Source organism: Triturus cristatus, chromosome 11 (assembly GCF_964204655.1).
Source record: "Triturus cristatus chromosome 11, aTriCri1.1, whole genome shotgun sequence".
Taxonomy (NCBI): Eukaryota; Metazoa; Chordata; class Amphibia; order Caudata; family Salamandridae; genus Triturus; species Triturus cristatus.
In genome coordinates this window covers 360,909,229-360,930,544 of record NC_140594.1, presented here as the reverse complement: position 1 = coordinate 360,930,544, position 21,316 = coordinate 360,909,229, and the positions used below count along the sequence as shown (strand labels likewise).

The 21,316-nt window shown below is 50.4% G+C and overlaps 1 protein-coding gene across 1 annotated transcript in view; it reads right to left on the bottom strand.

Annotated features, from left to right (window-relative positions):
- The window catches only part of TCN2 (transcobalamin 2), a 185,417-nt gene that overhangs the window by 30,980 nt on the left and 133,121 nt on the right, over positions 1-21,316 (bottom strand). The window contains exons 8-9 of the mRNA XM_085633558.1: positions 17,649-17,841; positions 8,595-8,716 (exon numbers count right to left, since the gene is read on the bottom strand). Of these exons, the coding sequence (XP_085489684.1) occupies positions 8,595-8,716; positions 17,649-17,841 (315 nt within the window). The remainder of the gene's footprint in view (positions 1-8,594; positions 8,717-17,648; positions 17,842-21,316) is intronic.

The window sequence follows — 21,316 nt, the reverse complement described above, 5'->3', positions numbered from 1 at the left end:
AGTTAGGAGGCACTGTGAATTGAAAGCCAATGGTTGCTGCCTGGATTCAAAGTCTCGGGGTAGCAGGAATGATGATTTTGTCAAAGAATTTGAAGCGCGAGTAGCAGGTACCAAGGAAACCAGTGTGGAATATATCACTCAAGGAGCAGTATTCTTGAATGTCCGAACCCATCAGATGGTTTAGACACACAATTAGGGGCCGTGTATCTGACTTCAATATTCTCAAGGCTACCCTATAGTGCCTAGTACCCAACTCCTTACATAATGGTTTTAACTACCTAGATCTAGGCGCTTTGTAGGCAGGGCACTCAAACAATAGATGGGCATCCGACTCAGTCCTCTGCGAACAGAAAACACACAAGGGACTAGTTTGAGCCGGGATTTTCCAGCAGGCAGTCAATTCTCCCACTGGTAGAACACCAATTCTAAATTTGATATACAAGGCCCTGTCTTTGGATTTTGAAATGATGTCGAGATAGGGTTCCCAAAACGGCACATCCTTAACTGAGAAGAATTCAATGGAAGATCTACATAAATTTGGGTTAGAGTTGTTCCTACCCACTACCCAATTCCAAAAAATCTTCTTCAAGGCGGATTTGGGAGGGGCAGACCTAGAATACCATGACTCCCAGAGACCCAATTCCCCCAGCAAAAATGTGACATCCCTTAACCACCCAATTTTTGACCAGCCGGGCAGCGATAAAATCTCCCTCAGCCCATCTGCATAACTCACTAATTCAGGGACTCTCCATAGGCGAGCCCAGAGGAGTAAGGGGCGAAGCCTGGCCTGATCACTAATAGAGCGGCAGCCCATATCCATGAATAGAGGTAAGGACGGGGTACTATGAGGGAGGGACAACAAGTCTTTCAGAAACTTACTCTCTGAACATGCTAGCAGGTCAGTGTTCTGCAAACCCCATAGCTCAGCACCATACAGGGCCGCACTAACCCCTCTGGCTGTATAGATGTCCAACACAGGAGAGATAGGTTTTGAGGTGGATAATCGTTGTTCTTTAAGAAGAGCCCCTATCACCCTTTTATAACTCAGCAACATCTTCTGGAGATGGGAAGTCCACCGCATAGTATCAGTAAGACGGATGCCAAGGTAATCAAACTCCTTGACCCTTTCCAAAGGCACCCCATTTAAAATTGGAAATTTTCCAAGTTTCTTCGGGGGATTAAGGATCAGATATTTGGTTTTATCTGTATTAATTTGGAGACCCCTTTTCTCGCAAAAAGTTTGGAAACTGTCAAGGAGACTTTGTAAGCCCATCGGGGATTTGGAGATGAGCAGGGTGTCGTCGGCGAATAGTAAGGTGGGTATTCTCCTGCCCGCCAGGGATGGTGAATCGGTAGGATTTTCCAAAAGATGCTCCACCACACCGTTCACATACAAGGTGAACAGAGTGGGAGCAAGCACACACCCCTGGTGGACACCCCTATTCACCGGTATTCTAGCGGTCTTCTCCCCCTGCTTGCCCCACCTCACCTGTGTGGAGCTTCATTACCAAGGATAATAAATATGCGGGCATTCCCATTTCCCACAGAACCTTCCACAAACAGCCCCGAGGGACAAGGTCAAATGCAGACCGTAAATCAATAAAGGCAAGATACAAACTGCCTTTGCCCAGGATAACCACTTTCCAATACAAGAGCATCAGTCTGAATGTCTGATCAATAGTGCCGGTGCCCGATCTAAACCCAGCCTGTAGGTCTGAGAGAATTTTCATGTCATCCACCCACTGAAGCACTCTCCCCAGAACCACCTTCCCCGCCACTTTCTGGGAAGAGTCAATTAGGCTTATGGGCCGGTAATTAGCTGGGTCGTCCCGGCCCCCCTTCTTGAAGATCGGAACGACCTCAGCACCCATCCAAGAATCAGGAAGAGAGCTGCACCACAGTACGAAGCATTTAATAGTGAAGAGATAAGTAACCCCCATTCCGATATATATATATATATATATATATATCTTGCATAAGGAACGCGTTACTTACCTGTAACTGCGGTTATCCAGTATTGGTATCTTTCATAGATTCACATGCCTGAATCATTCCCCGTCGTCGGGAATGGGAGTCACCGGTAAATAACAAAGTAATGTCCAGAAGACATAAGACAGTCATAGGCCTCAGAGGCCTTAGCTTAGTAAGCTATCCACGTCCTTATGTAAAAAGGACCAAATTTTGGCCAGAGCCAATCAGCTAACACCACCCTCTAGAACCTTCCTGGTAGGAGCTCTAGTCCCTCAGATTTTCGTGAGCACAGTGCTAAGCAGCTGTATACTGAGAGATCCGAGAGAGCCCTTCCAGGGGAGGCGGGTGGGTTGCATGTGAATCTATGAAAGATACCAATACTGGATAACCGCAGTTACAGGTAAGTAACGCGTTCCTTATCCAGTATTAGGGTATCTTTCATAGATTCACATGCCTGAATCAGAGTAGCAAGCAGTGAATAAAGCACATTTCGAAAGATATGGATAACATACAGGTATTAGATAACCACATCTATCCGAGATAAACAACAGTGCTACCGTAAAGCAATGAATAAGTAAAGCATACATTATAGTGCGAAATGTGCATAAACTGAGGATGGTGGGATGAAAGAAAGGGCTCACCTCTATTTAAAAAGATGACGTAGTACCGCTTGACCCACTGACGCATCCTTCATGATCTCCGCATCCAGGCAGTAATGCTTGGTGAAGGTATGCGGCGCCTTCCATGTGGCCGCTCTACAAATGTCCACAATGGGCACCCCAGCAAAAAGAGCCATGGAAGTAGACATGGCCCTTGTGGAGTGGGCACGGACCGTTGTTCTCAACGGACGTCCTGCCTGTTGGTGACAGAAAGAAATGGCCGAAGAAATCCAGCGGGAAATGCTCTGTTTTGTGAGCGGAAGCCCTCGTCGAGGTCTGCTGTAGGCTATGAATAGCTGATTTGATTTTCGAAAAGATTTCGTTCTCTCAATGTAAAATTTCAAGCAACGTTGAATGTCTAGTGAATGTAGAGTTCGTTCCGCCACTGTTTGTGGATTTGGGAAGAATGATTGTAAAACAATAGGTTCGTTGAGGTGGAAGTGAGATGGAACCTTGGGGATGAAAGCTGGATTTGTGCGGAGAAGGACTCTATCCTTTTTGAATTGCAGGAATGGGTCCTGGATAGAGAATGCTTGGAGCTCTCCCACTCGCCTTGCCGAGGTAAGAGCTAGTAGAAGTGCCACCTTCCAGGAAACAAATTTAAGGTCAGCTCTGTGGATGGGCTCAAACGGGTGCTTCATTAGTTGAGCTAGAACTATGTTAAGGTGCCAGGCCGGTGGAACAGGCTTTACTGGAGGGAATGTGCGAAACATTCCTTTCATGAATTGCTTGATGAGTCTATGAGACCATAAAGAGGGGCCGGAAGAAGATCTTCTGAAACGTGAGATTGCAGCTAGGTGAACTTTAATGGAGGCATGAGCAAGACCAGATTCTGCTAGATGTAAAAGGTAGGGTAAGACTTGTCCTGGGGTGGAAGAGAAAGGATGCAACTTATTCGTCTTACACCAGATACAGAATCTTTTCCACTTGAGTGAATAGGTCTTGTTGGTACTATCTGCTCGAGCCCGAGCTAGAATTCGCCTGCAGTCTGGAGGAATGTCTAGGCCCCGAAACTCTCTGAACTCAGGAGCCAAGCTGATAACCTGAGAGAGGCTAGATCCGGATGTTGAATCTGCTGATCGCTGAGCGTCAGAAGAGATGGAAACGTTTTCAGCCTGATCGGAGGTTCCTGGGAGAGGAGGTGAAGTTCCGAGAACCAGTGTTGGCGTGGCCAAGCTGGGGCTACCAATATCAAAGTGCAAGGCTCCGCCTTCATCTTCCGTAGTACCCTGGGGATCAGGGGAAATGGCGGAAAGGCGTATGCAAAGACGTTGCACCATGCTATCGAAAAGGCATTCCCCAGGGATCCTGGTTGGGGATGCCAGCTTGCAAAGTATTGGCATTTGGCGTTGCGTTGGGTGGCGAATAGGTCCAGCTGAGGTGTGCCCCATTGGGCGAAGATATTGTTGAGGACCTGCTGATCCAGCTCCCACTCGTGGCACGCTGCCTGCCTCCTGCTTAGATAATCTGCCAACACATTGTGGGTGCCTGGAACATAATCTGCTCGGAGAGAGATGTTGTGGCGGAGCAGCCAGTTCCAGATTTTCTGCGATTCGCGCGAAAGTGTCAGTGAACGAGTCCCTCCCTGCTTGTTCAGGTAGTGCATTGTCGTGGTGTTGTCTGTCCGGACAAGCACTACTGAGTTCTTTATCCTCGGGAGGAAAGCCACTAGAGCTAGGTAGACTGCTCGGAGCTCTAAAAGGTTGATATGAAGCATTTTTTCCGAAAGGGACCACTTTCCGCTTATCTGTAGCTCCTGAAGGAAAGCTCCCCAGCCTTCTAAGGAAGCGTCCGTGGTGATTATATGAGGAGTAGCAGGAAGCAAGAAAGGCAAGCCTTGCGAAAGGTTCTTGGGGCAAACCCACCATTGCAGAGCCTGTTTGATCGCCGGGGTTACTTGGATGACGTCGTCGAAAGACCCTGTACACTGGATCCACTGGTTCGACAGAGCCTCTTGTAGGGGTCGCATCCGCAAGCGGCAATGTGGGATTAAAAGAATGCAGGAAGACATCATCCCGAGGAGGGATTTGAAGAGGCGCACCGAGAGTGTCTTTCTTGTCATTACCTGGAGTGCCAGAGATTGAAGTTTGTCCTGGCGTTCCTGTGACGGGAATGCTTTCCTGTGGATGGTGTCTAGTGTGGCTCCCAAAAATTGCATGCATTGGGATGGTTGCAGGACAGATTTGTCGTGGTTGAGAGTGAGCCCCAGTGACTCGAAGAGTGTCAGACAAGCGTTGGAAGAACTTATCACGCCTTCTTGTGATGGGGACTTGATAAGCCAGTCGTCTAAATACGGGAAGACTTGGTGGTGGAACCGGCGTAGGTACGCCGCCACTGGTGCTAGGCATTTGGTGAAAATGCGTGGCGCCGATTTGAGCCCAAATGGCAGAACCCGAAACTGGTAATGCCTGCCCGCCACCATGAAACGCAGGAACTTCTTGTGGTTGCGGTGTATTGGGACTTGAAAATAGGCGTCTTGAAGGTCCACCGACACCATGTAGTCGTTTGCGTTGAGTAAATGCAAAACCTCCTGTATGGTAATCATTCGAAACGACTGTTTTTTCAGAAATTTGTTGAGATTTCTGAGGTCCAATATGGGTCTCCATTTCTTCTCTTTCTTTCGGATGAGAAAGAAATGGGAGTAGAACCCTCTCCCTCGTTGGCTGAGGGGAACTTTTTCTATAGCTCCCTTTAGAAGCATAATCTTTATTTCTTGGAGTAATGGGCGTAGGTTTTTGTGAGCCCTTTGGCGGGGAGGAGTTTGAGGAGGAATTTGTGTGAATTCCAGGGAATGGCCGAATTGTATTAATTGAAGGACCCATCGGTCCGTAGTTATCGTTTGCCAATTTTTGAGAAAATGGGAGATTTTTCCGCCAATCTTGTAGGGTGGAGACAAGTTTGAGCCCGGCTGCATCTGGAAGTCATTGCCGCCGCGCGGCACCTTTTTGTCTTCCTCCTCTGTTACGAAAGGAAGTTTTGTGGTAAGACGACTGTTGTCGCTGCTGAGATTGTGGACGGTACTGTTGGGAAGAGGAGAAAGAGGAACGCTGTTGAAAGTCTCCTCTGGAGGAAGTCTGGCCTCTTCCTCTTGACCCACGAAAGGAAGGGTTCCGAGATTGCAGAGACCCCAGGGCTCTGGCAGTGTCTGTATCTTTTTTGATACCTTGCAATGCCTCGTCAATAAGAGAACCGAATAGAAACTGGCCATCATAAGGCATGTCCAGGACTTTTGTCTGGACCTCCGGCCTGAAAGAAGTTGCCTTGAGCCAACCCTGGCGCCGGAGAGCAGCCGCACCAGCCAGCTGTCTAAAGCCTGTGGAAGCAATATCCATTGCACAGTCTATCAGTTCCGTGGCAGATCGCTCACCCTCCAACAGAATCTTCTTTGCCTCTTCTTTTAAGTCAGAAGGCAAATCCGCTAGATATGGGGCAATGTCCGCCCACATTTGTCGGTTGTACCGTCCCAATAGTGCAGTAGCGTTGGAGGCACGCACTGTCAAGGCTGACATAGAGGAGAAACGTTTCCCTATGTTATCCATACGTCGCCCTTCTTTATCCGGCGGAGCTGTCAACAGCGCAGCTGGGTTGTTTGACCTCCTCTGCGCAGCCTGAGTGATAACCGAGTCGGGCTTTGGATGGCCTGTAAGACAAACCGGAGCAGTGTCCGGAGCTTTATACTTCTTGTCCAGGCGTGGTAGAACCGGTGGCATTGATGAAGGGTTCTGCATTATCTTTATGCCCTGGTCCCAAATATAATCTATTATCGGAATTGCCCGGACGGTCTTCTTGAAGGGTTCCTTAAAGTCATATAAGAAACAGTCCTGTTGATGCGAAGGCATCGGGATCTGGAAGCGCTGGGCCGCCCTTTCAATGATGTTGTGGAAACCGCCGATGTCGTCGGGCGGTGAGTCGGCTGTGGTAGGGACAGGCGAAACAGGAGCCGGAAGGATGTAATCGTCCCATTCATCTTGTTGGGATTGAACGTCCTGGAGTTCTCCTTCCTCAGGTTCCTCCTCCTCCTCCTCCTCCTCGTCGTCCGTGGCGGGCCGAGGCGGAGGTGCCGTCCTCTCCAAACGCAGTGGAGGCGGTCGTGGCCGTGTAGCCTCCTCCTTGGAAGGCCCCGCAGGCATCGGTGGAGGTGCCGGAGTCGGAAAACGCTGCTTATAGTCCGTTATTAAGAGCTGAAGGTCTGTGACCAAGGTTGCCGGTAGACACACCATGGAAGGTGGAGGCGGCATGTATTCTCGATGAGGAACCTCCTCATAATCCTGGGGATTGTCTTCGTAATCCGAGACATCCTGGTACTTCACATGGAGTTGTGATGGACTAGTCGCCGCAGGAAAGAGACTAGCGTCGTCCGAATCCTCCTCTTCAAAGAGGCGAGTGGGAGGCAAGGTTGAGACCTTACTGGGCGAAGTGAGGGCCGGAGTCAATGCACGCTTGGTTATTTGTACATGCACAAATGTACTCTGGTCGTCCGTGTCCATACTCCTCAAGGGGCTCGATGGTATAGCTGTAACCGACGTTACAGGTATCAATGCCGTCGACGGGATCGTCGTCGGGGTCGTCGTCAACGACGAGGATGATGAAGACGGTCTCCTCGTCGACGATGACGTCGACGATGACGTCGACGACGGCGTCGTCGGTGATATTCTCGTCGACGGTGTCTTCGTCGTCGACGGTGTCTTCGTCGACGATGTTGTCGTCGACGATGATGAAGCTCTCGTCGACGGTGTCGTCGTCGTCGACGCTCCCGTCGACAGCTTACTCGACGACGCCTTTTTTATGGCTAACGTCGACGGGATTGACTTGCCTGCCGTCGACGATGGAGTTGTCGTCGTCGAGGACATGGAATGGGATGTCATCGTCGATAGAGTCGTCGTCGACGATGTAACTGAAATCGCTGTCGAAGGAGATTTTCTCGTCGACGCTACTGTCGACATTGTTGTCGTCGACGAGGTGGCAATAGGCTTTTTGAAGGTGTGGGGCATCACCTTAGGAGACGAGCTCCCTGGAACAGGCGAATCCTGGACCTCTGAAGACTTTTTCTGCGTCTTCTTTTGAGGTGGCTGCGACGAAGGGCCCGGCGATGCCACCCTTGGTCTTTTAGATGAGGAGTGAGACGCAACTGAAGAACTCTCACTCTCCTCAGAGGCCACATCCTCCTTGTCCTTTAGCCTTTGCAGCCAGATTAAAAGGCGCCCCTCTCGGTCTTTCAAGGTCTTAGATGAGAAAGTCCGACATACCTTGCAGTCCTTAGAACTGTGACTGGGATAGAGACAATACAAGCAGTCCTTGTGTTGGTCGTCGATATGTAGCCTCTTTTTTCCACAAGAGGCGCAGGGCCTGAATAAACCCTTCTTAGGTGTATCAGCCATGCTGAAAATCCAGAATGTTGAGAGAAATGCTGTCAAATCCAAAGAAATGAGCAGAGCTCAGTGGAGACTCCCTTAGCACGACGTGCGGTAGAAAATCTGAGGGACTAGAGCTCCTACCAGGAAGGTTCTAGAGGGTGGTGTTAGCTGATTGGCTCTGGCCAAAATTTGGTCCTTTTTACATAAGGACGTGGATAGCTTACTAAGCTAAGGCCTCTGAGGCCTATGACTGTCTTATGTCTTCTGGACATTACTTTGTTATTTACCGGTGACTCCCATTCCCGACGACGGGGAATGATTCAGGCATGTGAATCTATGAAAGATACCCTAATACTGGATAAGAAAACATTAGAATCAGGCAGAGAAATACAATTATACCCATAGTGTTTATGAAAAGAGTCAACCCAAAATGAATAATTAGCTGGTCTTGATCACTATTTCGACTACTTTGCAGTATACCATGCACCTAATTACAACAGCAAAAAGAAACAAAGTAAACTCCCAGAGGGTATTTCGCTAAACACCAGTAGGCATTTGCAAATGTTACTGTAGGACACGCCTCAACTTCTTTCACTTTCCTAAAACATACCTTCGATTATTGAAACATCTGGTTCCTTGAGAATTTTCCAATAGGTCCTTTCCGACTGTTTACCGTTCAGACCATTCACCGTGGTTAGATATGGACCATATAGAGTCTCTTCTGTCTCAAATCTAGCAGAGAAAATTAGAAAGATCACCTAGAATTCAACATTTAGTAACTTATACAGCTTTTCAGGACCCAACTAACTTGTTTTTTAAAGAAAAGCCCTTGCTAAGAAAGAGCAGTTTCAATAATATTGGTAGTATGATCAAGCAGATTAAATCATGAAAGCGTCTCTCTTTTCATGATCGATGAAGATCAAGAGATCAGGAGCCCATTCTGCAATTAAAATAGTGCTGAGATAATATATATTGTTATTTCCACACACAATTGTACTCTTTTGTCTCGACCCAGGAAAGATGAAAGGCTGAGTTGGTCTGTCAGGAACAGAACCTGTGCTGTGGCGTTTTCAAACACATTGCTGTATCAAGCACTACATACACACCGAGCTTTGTAATTACCTAATAGGTTAGCGCTAACATACGTGGTCTCAATTGCGTTCCAGTCCTGGGTGACATTGGATTTTCCTTTTCTACAGTTGGTGAAACCAACTTGCCTATTTAATACAAATAGGGGGGAAATGCGGGTAAATAGATGGACATCTAAGGCGACTCTAGTTTTACAGCATGAGGGCTTTGATAGATACACGTGTTTTGAGTATATCCTGCCACCTAGTGGCTACATTTAGAAAACAGGTACATTTTTGGACCAGACCCTTCAAGAGTAGGTTAGAAAACCACTGTTAGTATGACATGCGGTTAGATTATTGTTATTTTTTATGCACTTTTGTGCATCATCATTTCAATATGATATAAGTGAGCTTTTTTTTGTTGGAGGCCAGGACATTCCCCACAATTCTGAAATAGTCTGTAAAGTCGTGCCTAGGGCCTAGAAATAAGACACAGGGGCACACGTGTGTTAGGCTGGTGGTCGGTAGAATGCCTGCCACGCCCAGCGCCCTGGGCTCTTTATTCAGGTACATGCGTGCCGTCCGTGGGGACGCCGGGCTGACCCAACTACGGCTACGCTGGAGGGGGGGCGTGACCCTGACACACACGCACGGACCCTCGGGCATTGGTTTGGTCCGTTGCGCCAACACTACATTCCTCCTTTACCCAGAAATGAACAAAAACCAACAAACATGCCGCCTAGCGCGACCCAACAGTTTTAACAGTCTCTAAGAGTCTCATGAGGGAAAACAATGGAACAGTCTTACTTGGCTTTGGTGGAGGTGCAGCCTCCCATCACTCTAGTGGTTGACAGCGGGCCACAAAGTCTCGATACCTCTGGGATGGTCGCGGGCACGGGCGTAGATGGTATTTGCTCTGGCTGCGCCCGTCCGGTGGGGTGAGAAACATGTCCTCTGAACTGTCCGCCTCCACCGTGTCCGGGCAGCTTTGCACTCCATGTGGCACCTCTTCTCTCCCGGTTTGCGTGGAAGAACCCGTTCCTGCACTCTCCGCCACGCGTGGCTCATCAGCTCGCGCGGGATTCCGAGGGCCGAGAGAAGGCGTTGGGAAGTAGTCTTCTATCTCCGGAAAATCTTCCTCCACTTCATGCGGGACCCTCTTGAAGAACGATACATTTCTAGTGACTTCTTCACCGCCCCTGATTGCCGTGATCAGGGTCCCCTTGACGTTGGTGACAGTCCACGGGGATAGCTCGAAGGGCAGGCGGAACTTTCCCCCAGGGTGGCGGTCCTTTACTAGCACCCGGTCGCCGACTTGGATGGTACTGTCAGCTGCTCTCCTCTTCCGGGAGGCTTCCTGGTTAGTCTTGGTTCGGTTTTCCGTGGAGCGGTTGGGTGGGTTTGGCAACGACACCCACACGGGGTGGTGTGGGATGGTGTCCCGGATCGCTCGGCCCAGACACAGGCGGCTCGGAGGGACCCCGGTGGTGCAGTGAGGCGTCAGCCTGTACTCGCGCAGGAATTGGTAGAGGGCTAGCTCCACGTTAAGGCCATCTGCTAGGGCGATCTGAATAGTTTTGTTTAGAGTCCTCATCAGTCTCTCAACCTCTCCGTTTGCTTGCGGCCACCTCGGGGTTATGCGTCGGTGTTTGATGCGGTGGGACTGCAGGTACTCGGCCAACTCAGCGCCGTTGAATGGTGGACCATTGTCCGTGCGCAGCTCACCTATGAGCCCATGGGTGGCCATGATCTTCTCCAGCTTAGGGATCACCTCCGTTGCGGCTGTTGAGGGAAGGATCTCTACCTCTGGGTACCGCGAGTAGTCGTCTACCACTACGAGCATGTATCGTCCTCCAGGTAAGCTGCCGAAGTCGGCACTGGCTCGTACCCAGGGTGAGGTGGGGCCCTCTTCAGTGATTACGGGTGCTGGGGGGTCGGGTAGGCTGGTCGCCAAGCACACCGGGCACCGCTGGACCGTGTTCTCTATCATCTTGTCGAGTCCCGGGAACCAGAGCTTGCACCTGAGGCGGTTTTTTGACTTGACGATGCCTTGGTGGGCGCTGTGCGCCAGGAGAGCGGCTTGCTGGGTGAGGCTGCTAGGCAGCACTAGGCGGGGGCCTCTCAGGAGACAGCCTTCAGGGGACACCGACAGTTCGTTCCTGACGAGGTGGAGCGCCTTCAGTGATGCTTGAGCCTCTGGCGTGCGAAAAGATGACGGACTTTGGAGCGGCTTCCAGTTTCCGGACGCGACCGCTCAGATAGCCATCTGGAGACAGTCGTCCTCTTGGGTAGCTAGTGCTATTTCCTCCAGTGACATCGGCAGGGGTCGGGACCTTTCTACAATCATCCGGACATACTCCTCTGTGGCTGCAGCCTCCGTGGCTTCCACGTCCGTAGCCGGGCGGGCATGCCTGGACAGGAAATCGGCTGGGTTTCGGGCGCCTGGTCGATACTCCACTGTGAATTGGAATTCTTGAAGCTGGAGTACCCATTTCTCTATCCGCGGGGGAGGGCGTGACGCGGAGCCTTGGAACAGCGGGACCAGGGGTTTGTGATCTGTGAGCACTACGAACGGGTGTCCATACAGGTAAATGTGGAAGTGGCGGCACCCCCACAGGATGGCGATGGCCTCCTTCTCGATCTGCGAGTACCGCTGCTCCGTCGGCGTGAGGGTTCTGCTTGCGTACGCGACGGGGGCCCACTCTCCACACCTCTGCTGTTGGGCTAGCACGGCCCCTAGGCCCGTCGGGCTGGCGTCCACTAGGAGCTGCGACTCGAGCCGAGGATCGAAATACGCCAAGGTGGTGTCGGCTGAGAGCGCCTCCTTGGTTTTCTGGAACGACTCTTGCTGTGCCGGGCCCCACTCCCAGGTGGCGGAGGCTTTGGTGAGGTCGCGGAGGGGCCCAGTGAGGTCAGACAGGTCTCTGATGAACCTCCCGCAGTAGGTGACCATCCCAAGAAAACTGCGGACAGCCGTCACGGAGGTAGGCGCGGGGGCCGCGTGGATGTCCTTGACTTTATCCGGATCCGGGCCTATTCCTTGGTCAGAGAATCGGTATCCGAAAAAGCTAATGTCTTTGCGCAGAAAATCGCATTTGTCCCTGTGGAGAGTGAGGCCTCGCTCCTGAAGCCGGGAAAACACTGCTCGGAGGCGTCTGATATGTTCGTCCAGGGTTGGGGCGTGGACCAGAATGTCGTCACTGACGTTTAAGACGCCGTCCAGCCCTTGCAGAACGTTCTGGATAATGTTCTGGAACACCTCCGCTGCGCTCGATATCCCAAAGTTGAGCCGGGTGTAGCGCCAGAGGCCTGCGTGCGTGGAGAAGGTGGTAATGGGGCGGGAGTCCGGGTGCAAGGGGATCTGGTGATATCCCGATCTCAGGTCCATTTTGGAGAACCACTTTGAGCCCGATAGCTCTCCGACTATGTCGTCTATGGTCGGCGTCAGGTGGCGCTCGCGCCTGATGGCCAGGTTGGGGATGCGCATGTCAACGCAGATCGCACTGCATCCGGCTGTTTCGGCTTCTTGGCTACTACGATGGGTGACACCCATGGGGTGGGTCCACTCACTCTTTCGATGATCCCTGCCTGCTCGAGTGTCCGTAGCTCTGCTTCCACCTTGGGCCGTAGGTGAAACGCAATGCGTCGGTGCCGGAGGGCCACCGGGGCGACTGTCCTGTCGATGTGGAGGTGTATGGCAGGTCCTTTGAGACACCCGATCCCTTCAAACAGGGCCCCATGTTCCTGCACCAGGTGGTCCAAGTTGCGGGTTTGGACGGTGAGTGCAAAGTGGATCAGGCCCAGGTCTTGGGCTGTGCGGCACCCAAGCAGGAATCCCGTGCCTTCCTGCGACACGTATACCTTGGTTTGCAGCCGAGTGGTGTCGTGGGACAGATCCGTCCTGAAGGCCCCACACAGGCGTAGGGGCCGGTGGGTGCCGTAGGCGTACACTTGCACCCTCGTTGGATGGAGTGGCGGTGCGCTCCTCAGCGTCCGGTATACGCTGGCAGCCATCAGGTTGATTGATGCCCCGGTGTCGATCAGAGCGGCCACGGCCTGGTCCTGTACTGTGATTGTGCACATGGGTCCTGTCGAAGGCGTCGCTGCCAGGGTGTTGAGCATCCGCACGACATGCACCGAGGCTACATCCTCCTCGTCGTCGTCGTCCATGTCGCTGCTGGTGGAGGTGCTGGGTAGTGGTACCAGCTGTCTTACCCTCCCAGGCGGGCCTCCTTGCTTCTTTCTCGACGATGACAGGCACACGCTCGCAAAATGGTTGGCTTTGCCACACGCGCTGCAGATTTTGCCTTGGGCCGGGCATGCTCCTCAGTGCGGTGTCACTCCTCCGCACCACACACAGGCTCGGCCGGGGGACGGCTGGACTGGCCTCGGGTTTCTCCGCTGGGGATGCTTCGTGCGAGTGTCGGCCACCTCCGTTTGGAGGGCGCACACCGGCTCCGTTTTGATTGCGACCGCCGGCTTGGGCTCCATGTGCGCGGCTCTGGCCTTGGACAGTTCCTTTGAGCGCCCTAGTGTAAGGATGTCGCACATGGGCATGTTGTCCGCCTCCAACACCCTTTCGCGGAGTTTGGACGATGCGCAGCCTTGGATGAACTGTGCACGGATCTCGTCGTCTGCATCAGGGAGAGTGCACGTGCTGGCTAGCTTTTTCAACCTGGCATAGAAGACGTCCACCGACTCTTCTGGGAGCTGGCGGGCCTGGCGGAGCAGGAAGCGTTCATAGTCAACACTTGCGAACGGCTCAAAGTACGCCGTGATAGCGTCGCGCAGCGTGGCGTACGTCATGGGCGGCCCACCTTCTACCACGTCTTTTGAAATGTCATGGATCGCCTCACCTCCAAGGTGTAGCAGCATGGCACGCCTCCGCACAACCGCGATGTCCGCCGCCACGAAGTAGTTCTCCAGGCGTTCCACCCACTTTTTCCACCGTGCGGCTTGAGACGGCGGGGTGCCGGTGACTTCGAAGGGCTCCATGGGAGGCACGTTGGCCATGGTCGGCGAGGATGGCTGCAGGGGGCGTCACTAGCGCTCTTCGGGGAGGCACACCAACCTTCCTGGCGTTGTCCGTGGGCAGGTAGGCCGTGCTGAGGGCCAGGGGGCCGCTGGGGAGCAGGCAGGGTCGACCAGGGACCTTCCCGACAGCAAAAACGGGCCTCACGCGATATGCGTGAGAAATGGCAGGCCCGGGCCGCGTGTTGCACGCGAGATGCGTGAGGCTTGGCAGGCAGGTCCCAGCGTTCCACGCGCGCAGGCTCCGCAGGAGAGGCAGGCTGCCGGAGAGGGAGGAGGCAGTCGTCGGGGTCCGGGGAAGCCACCGGGAGCACAGCCAACCAGGTGAGGCCAGCAGGGGGACCTCACAGGGCGTCCAGGGGACCAGAGGTAGCGCGGGGCCAGGCCAGCTGCAGGTGGTGCGAACCGCTCCTTGGGCAAGAGCGTGGGTTCGAGATCGCGCGATGGGGTGGCGAGACCACCTCGTCGCCAGTGTAAAGTCGTGCCTAGGGCCTAGAAATAAGACACAGGGGCACACGTGTGTTAGGCTGGTGGTCGGTAGAATGCCTGCCACGCCCAGCGCCCTGGGCTCTTTATTCAGGTACATGCGTGCCGTCCGTGGGGACGCCGGGCTGACCAAACTACGGCTACGCTGGAGGGGGGCGTGACCCGGACACACACGCACGGACCCTCGGGCATTGGTTTGAAACACTACATAGTCGAGTTGATAGGGAGCCTCATGCCGGGTGGGCCGGGTAATCGTCCATGCGGCTGGTCCTCATCGAGGTATTTCGGGCCCTATAGATCATAAGCAATCAGAAGTGCTAATCGTCCGTCTAATATTGCAACCAAAGCCATCGTATGGTTTTGGGGTGCTCTGGGCACAGGCATATTCTGGAGCCCCCGGAAGTAGGTGCGACACTAACGGCACCAGGTAAAATCTGATACTCAGTGGTGGAACAGAACTTGAGCCCCCCTACCCCAGCCAGGCCCACCACTTACCACTTTTGCTGATGGGGCCTCTGGAGCTCGATGGTCCCCCGGAAACCGCGGGGGCTTTTGTTACGCCACTGCGGTTACTCGTCGATGGAGAATTGTCCAGGTGTACTATATTCAAATTCTTGGACGTTTCCCCATGTACATGGGGATCACAAGCTAATCTTGGTGCTTTCCGCATGTATTCGTATTTCCGGGCATTTTTCCCTGGTATTTTTCGGTAGGCGGGACAAGTCAGAATTTTACCTGGGGCATATTGTGGGGGGGTGGTTTATACCATGCCAGGTAATTTCCCCATGCAGTACTGAAGTTATAACTAGGAATTCCGATGTGTGAGATAAGAGGAATTACCGTACATATCTGCATAGTTTCCTAAAGCAGTTTTTGCACTTTCTAAGCACAGTAAACAGCAGCTGTGCTGTGTGAAAGCACATGTTGTAATTCAGTATCCGCCCCTGGGCACAAACCTGAGATCACGGCTCTGGGTTAACAAAACATTATTAAAACCTTCTATGTAAAGTGTTGGTAATGGACCTCTGGCAAATCCCACCTTGACATCCTACTTTCACAACAACATTAAAAAAATCTGTGATTAGGCAATAGTCAATCAAGGTTATCTAGCAGGCCCGGCAATAGGGAATGCCAGACTCAACAAGGTATACGCTGAGCCTCTAAGCAGGGGGTGCCCTAAGATAGTGGGGCACTGGGTAATTGCCCTCTTTGTCCATGCCTTTTAATTAAGGCTCCCAGTTTTATGGTATTTATTTTTATTGACCTTTCCGTCTGCATTTATCCATATTTATTTTGGGCTAATTTTATTTCTATTTGTCAATTTTTATTTTGGGTTTGTGAAATAAATGAAGCAAAAATAATAAATTTCTACATTTATTTAAACAATAAATGTAAACTTTTATCCGAATGACAGATTTCAATAATATGAAGACTCGCATGATAAATCACTATGCGTATATGAAACTATGTACATTTTAATAGCAACCTTTTGCAAATCTACTGGAGTTAAAGCATCATTATCATTATTTATTTTGCAACCGCTTATGTCAATCTTTCCAGCTATTGGCTCGGCGGTCATGATTGACAGTATTAAGAATCACTCACAAAAGAGTCTGATTTCCCGTTTTTATCCGCATTTAAATATAAATGCAGACAGAAAAATAAATTGTTTTCCAGCTGTATTTATCTGTAAAAATCAGTAAAAACGGAAAACAGGGAGCCTTACTTCCAGCACAGTTTCTGTGCCAGAGTCTTTTTTAGTCCCATCCACACTCGAAGGGGTCTCTGTGCTCTTTGTAATCTTTGTAGGCCGAGCCTTAGTGGCTGTTCATGTCAGGCTGAAGGCACAGGGCGATGGAACTTTTCATGTCCCTATTGGACTCCTGTTTCCAATAGGACAAGAACCGCTTTGGCTATGGTTTTTTGGGGGTGAAGATCCAGACTTCTCAAGACTCACATAGTCTACAAGATGCTCATTGGGGAGTGCGACTGCAGGAATCCCATCTCTTTGGTGACTGTGGCGGAGCCTCTTGCTCCAACTCGCCCCCACCTTCGTCTTCTCTTACGTCCAATACTGCTAGGACTCATCAGTTTGAGGCGCCTACGGGCTGAACAGCATGTCGGATTAGATTTATTCCCTGCAGGTTTTTGTGTAATGCCGGAAACATGTAATAAGTTTCCTTCTTTTGGTTATTTAAACATTTAAGCACTCAGACCTATACAGTACACTAAAATGTATAACACGCATACACAACCTCCCTATGTATCGGATGAAGTCCAAACACACGGTCATGGCAGCCTATCAGAGCCGAGGACGCAAGGGTCCTGCAAGTGCATCGTTCTTTGATGACGCTTAGCAAGCTACGGTTCAGCCTCATTCACGCTAAAAAACGTATCCGATTCTGGCACCAGGCAGAGGAGCAGATGTCTGGGTCTGAAGAGGTACAGAGAAAGGAAATCACTGTGCTGGGACCCGCTGCTGGAGGGGAATGAGGTTGGTGGGGCGTCTGCATCACCGCTGCGATGAGCCCAGGAGCAGCACGTGCTGCAGGTGCGGCCTCACGGGGCTGCCTGGGGTTGATACTGCATTGTCAACCAGGGGGCTCTGTGAGTTTACATCACGCGCTGCATAGATGGGCTTTTTTGCGAGGACAGCCGAAGGAAGATTGGATACTGGAACAAACTATTTCAACATTCATCCTTCCGAGACTAGTGACATGAGCAGCATCCACTTCGATGTCAGCAATGTGGGTTTTTTGCTATTCAAAAGTACAGGAATGCGCTAACCTCACCAGGACAGTGTAAGGGATTAACTGAGTTACACCCATCCCTCACCTCACCCCTTGGACACAAGAGATACGGGCCAGGTTTCTGTGTCATCAACAGATAATGCATATTCATAATGCTACTTGAAACCCTACAATCGGAACTATACCGTCCCCTTCCCCTGGCATACATAGGAGTATATAGAAACTGAAGGACAATTCATTTACGTAAATTGTAAGCCTGCTCCTATCAACACACATTTTAAGGTAGACACCTGCATACACATTGTACCGAAAAGCTGCTTTCCTTACGAGAAGTGCTCTGGGTCCCGCCTCTGTGCCTCCGTCAGCACCTCTAGGAGTGAAGAACCCATGGGGACCTGCAGCTCCAGCGTGTACCCCCAGATGAGGCCTGGGACCTCCTCCACTCTCAGCTGCAGGGGGATGTCTCCAGGCACAACTACACCCTTGGATGTACCGGAGCTGCTGCGCAGAGTCAGTGTACCTGGGAAAGAGAGAGATGGGAGAATAAACCTTAAGCGGAGGAGGGAGGCAGAGTGGAAAGAGAGAGGTGGGAGAAAGAACCATAAGTGGAGGCGAAAGGCAGAGTGGAAAGAGAGAGATGGGAGGTACACTATACGTGGAGGAGAGAGGCAGAGTGGAAAGAGAGAGGTGGGAGAAAGAACCATAAGTGGAGGCGAAAGGCAGAGTGGAAAGAGAGAGATGGGAGGTACACTATACGTGGAGGAGAGAGGCAGAGTGGAAAGAGAGAGGTGGGAGAAAGAACCATAAGTGGAGGCGAAAGGCAGAGTGGAAAGAGAGAGATGGGAGGTACACTATACGTGGAGGAGAGAGGCAGAGTGGAAAGAGAGAGGTGGGAGAAAGAACCATAAGTGGAGGCGAAAGGCAGAGTGGAAAGAGAGAGATGGGAGGTACACTATACGTGGAGGAGAGAGGCAGAGTGAACAGAGAGAGATTGGAGAATAAAACATAAGCAGAGGAGAGAGGTAGAGTGGAAAGAGAGAGAGATGGGAGAATACATCATAAGCAGAGGACAGAGGTAGAGTGGAAAGAGAGAGATGGGAGAATAAATCATAAGCGGAGGACAGAGGCAGAGTGGAAAGAGTGAGATGGGAGAATAAACCATAAGCGGAGGAGAGAGGCAGAGTGGAAAGAGAGAGATGGGAGAATAAGCCATAAGTGAGAGAGAGGTAGAGTGGAAAGAGAGAGATGGGAGAATAAATCATAAGCAGAGGACAGAGGTAGAGTGGAAAGAGAGAGATGGGAGAATAAATCATAAGCGGAGGACAGAGGCAGAGTGGAAAGAGTGAGATGGGAGAATAAACCATAAGCGGAGGAGAGAGGCAGAGTGGAAAGAGAGAGATGGGAGAATAAATCATAAGCAGAGGACAGAGGCAGAGTGGAAAGAGTGAGATGGGAGAATAAGCCATAAGTGAGAGAGAGGTAGAGTGGAAAGAGAGAGAGATGGGAGAATACATCATAAGCAGAGGACAGAGGTAGAGTGGAAAGAGAGAGATGGGAGAATAAATCATAAGCGGAGGACAGAGGCAGAGTGGAAAGAGTGAGATGGGAGAATAAACCATAAGCGGAGGAGAGAGGCAGAGTGGAAAGAGAGAGATGGGAGAATAAGCCATAAGTGAGAGAGAGGTAGAGTGGAAAGAGAGAGATGGGAGAATAAATCATAAGCAGAGGACAGAGGTAGAGTGGAAAGAGAGAGATGGGAGAATAAATCATAAGCGGAGGACAGAGGCAGAGTGGAAAGAGTGAGATGGGAGAATAAACCATAAGCGGAGGAGAGAGGCAGAGTGGAAAGAGAGAGATGGGAGAATAAATCATAAGCAGAGGACAGAGGCAGAGTGGAAAGAGTGAGATGGGAGAATAAGCCATAAGTGAGAGAGAGGTAGAGTGGAAAGAGAGAGAGATGGGAGAATACATCATAAGCAGAGGACAGAGGTAGAGTGGAAAGAGAGAGATGGGAGAATAAATCATAAGCGGAGGACAGAGGCAGAGTGGAAAGAGTGAGATGGGAGAATAAACCATAAGCGGAGGAGAGAGGCAGAGTGGAAAGAGAGAGATGGGAGAATAAGCCATAAGTGAGAGAGAGGTAGAGTGGAAAGAGAGAGATGGGAGAATAAATCATAAGCAGAGGACAGAGGTAGAGTGGAAAGAGAGAGATGGGAGAATAAATCATAAGCGGAGGACAGAGGCAGAGTGGAAAGAGTGAGATGGGAGAATAAACCATAAGCGGAGGAGAGAGGCAGAGTGGAAAGAGAGAGATGGGAGAATAAATCATAAGCAGAGGACAGAGGCAGAGTGGAAAGAGTGAGATGGGAGAATAAACCATAAGCGGAGGAGAGAGGCAGAGTGGAAAGAGAGAGATGGGAGAATACATCATAAGCAGAGGACAGAGGTAGAGTGGAAAGAGAGAGATGGGAGAATAAATCATAAGCGGAGGAGAGAGGCAGAGTGGAAAGAGAGAGATGGGAGAATAAGCCATAAGTGAGAGAGAGGTAGAGTGGAAAGAGAGAGATGGGAGAATAAGCCATAAGTGAAGGAGAGAGGCAGAGTGGAAAGAGAGGGAAAGCAGATGGTAACAAGCACTGGTAAATGCATTAGGTGTTGCCTGTGTGATTAATAATAAGCTGCTGTTTTGTTGTGAGTTGTAGCTTGCTGAGTAGTTGTACAATATAATTTACAGAAAGTCTTTTAAAGTGTTATGACTTGTTTATGTACAAAAATGCAATATTATGTGCTGTTTTAGTGGTATAGTGCAGGTAAGTAATAGCAACATTTTGAAAATAATAATAATTGATGTAAAAGTAATATTATGTGTTTAGAGGAATCATGATAACTATTTGACCCGTTGCCACTGTACCTGCTGCACTTTTCAATTCATGTCCCTAGTGCCTGAAAGATAACTGCATTTGTGACTGCCTGTTTAGTCATAAAATATAGCAATATTTGGTGTTTAGATGAGGGATGACAACTTTTGGCTGGGTGCTACTGCATCTACTGCACCATCCAAATCCTGACCCTATTGCCTGTAACATAACTGTGACTGTCTGTTTAATAGTAAAATAATGCAATATTTGGTGTTTAGAGGGGTTCCTAGAGCTTTGGGCCCCAGTGTCACTGCACCTGCTGCACCATTGAAATCATAACCCTAGTGCCTGCACTATAATACAATTGTGACTGCTCATTTAATGATTAAATATAGCAATATTTGGTGTTTAGAGGAGTTCTGACAACTTTTGGCTCTGGTGCCACTGCACCTGCAGCACCTTTGAAATCATGGCCCTAGTGCCTGCTAGATAACTGCACTTGTGACTGCTTGTTTAGAAGTAAAGTTTAACAATATTCTGTATTTAGTGGGGTCCCTAGAGCTTTTGGCCCCAGTGCCACTACCCTTACTGCACCATTCAAATTAAGCCCCTTTTAACTGCAAGATAACCGTAATTGTGTCTGCCTATATAGTTGTAAAACATAGGAAAAGTAGGTGTTTTGAGGAGGTCAAGACAAATTTTGGGCTCCCTGCCACTGAACCTGCTGCATCATTGAAATGAAGACCTCGTTGCCTGCAAGATAACTGCATTTGGGACTGCCTGGTTAGTAGTAAAATATAGCAATATTTGGTGTTCAGTGGGGTTATGACAATTTGTGTACCCGGTACCACTGCACCTGCTGCACCATTTGAATCAAGCCCCTTTTAACTGCAAGGTAACTGCCTGAACAGTAGTAAAATATAACAATATTAGGTGTTTAGAGGAGTTCTGACAACTATTGGGCCTGGTGCCACTGTACCTGCTGCACCATTCAAATCACAACTCTGTAATCTGCAAGGTAACTGCATTTGTGACTGCCTGTTTTGTAGTCAAATATAGCAATATTATGCGTTTAGAGGAGTTCTGACAACTTTTGGTACCGGTGCTATTGCACCTGCTGCACCATTCAAATTATGA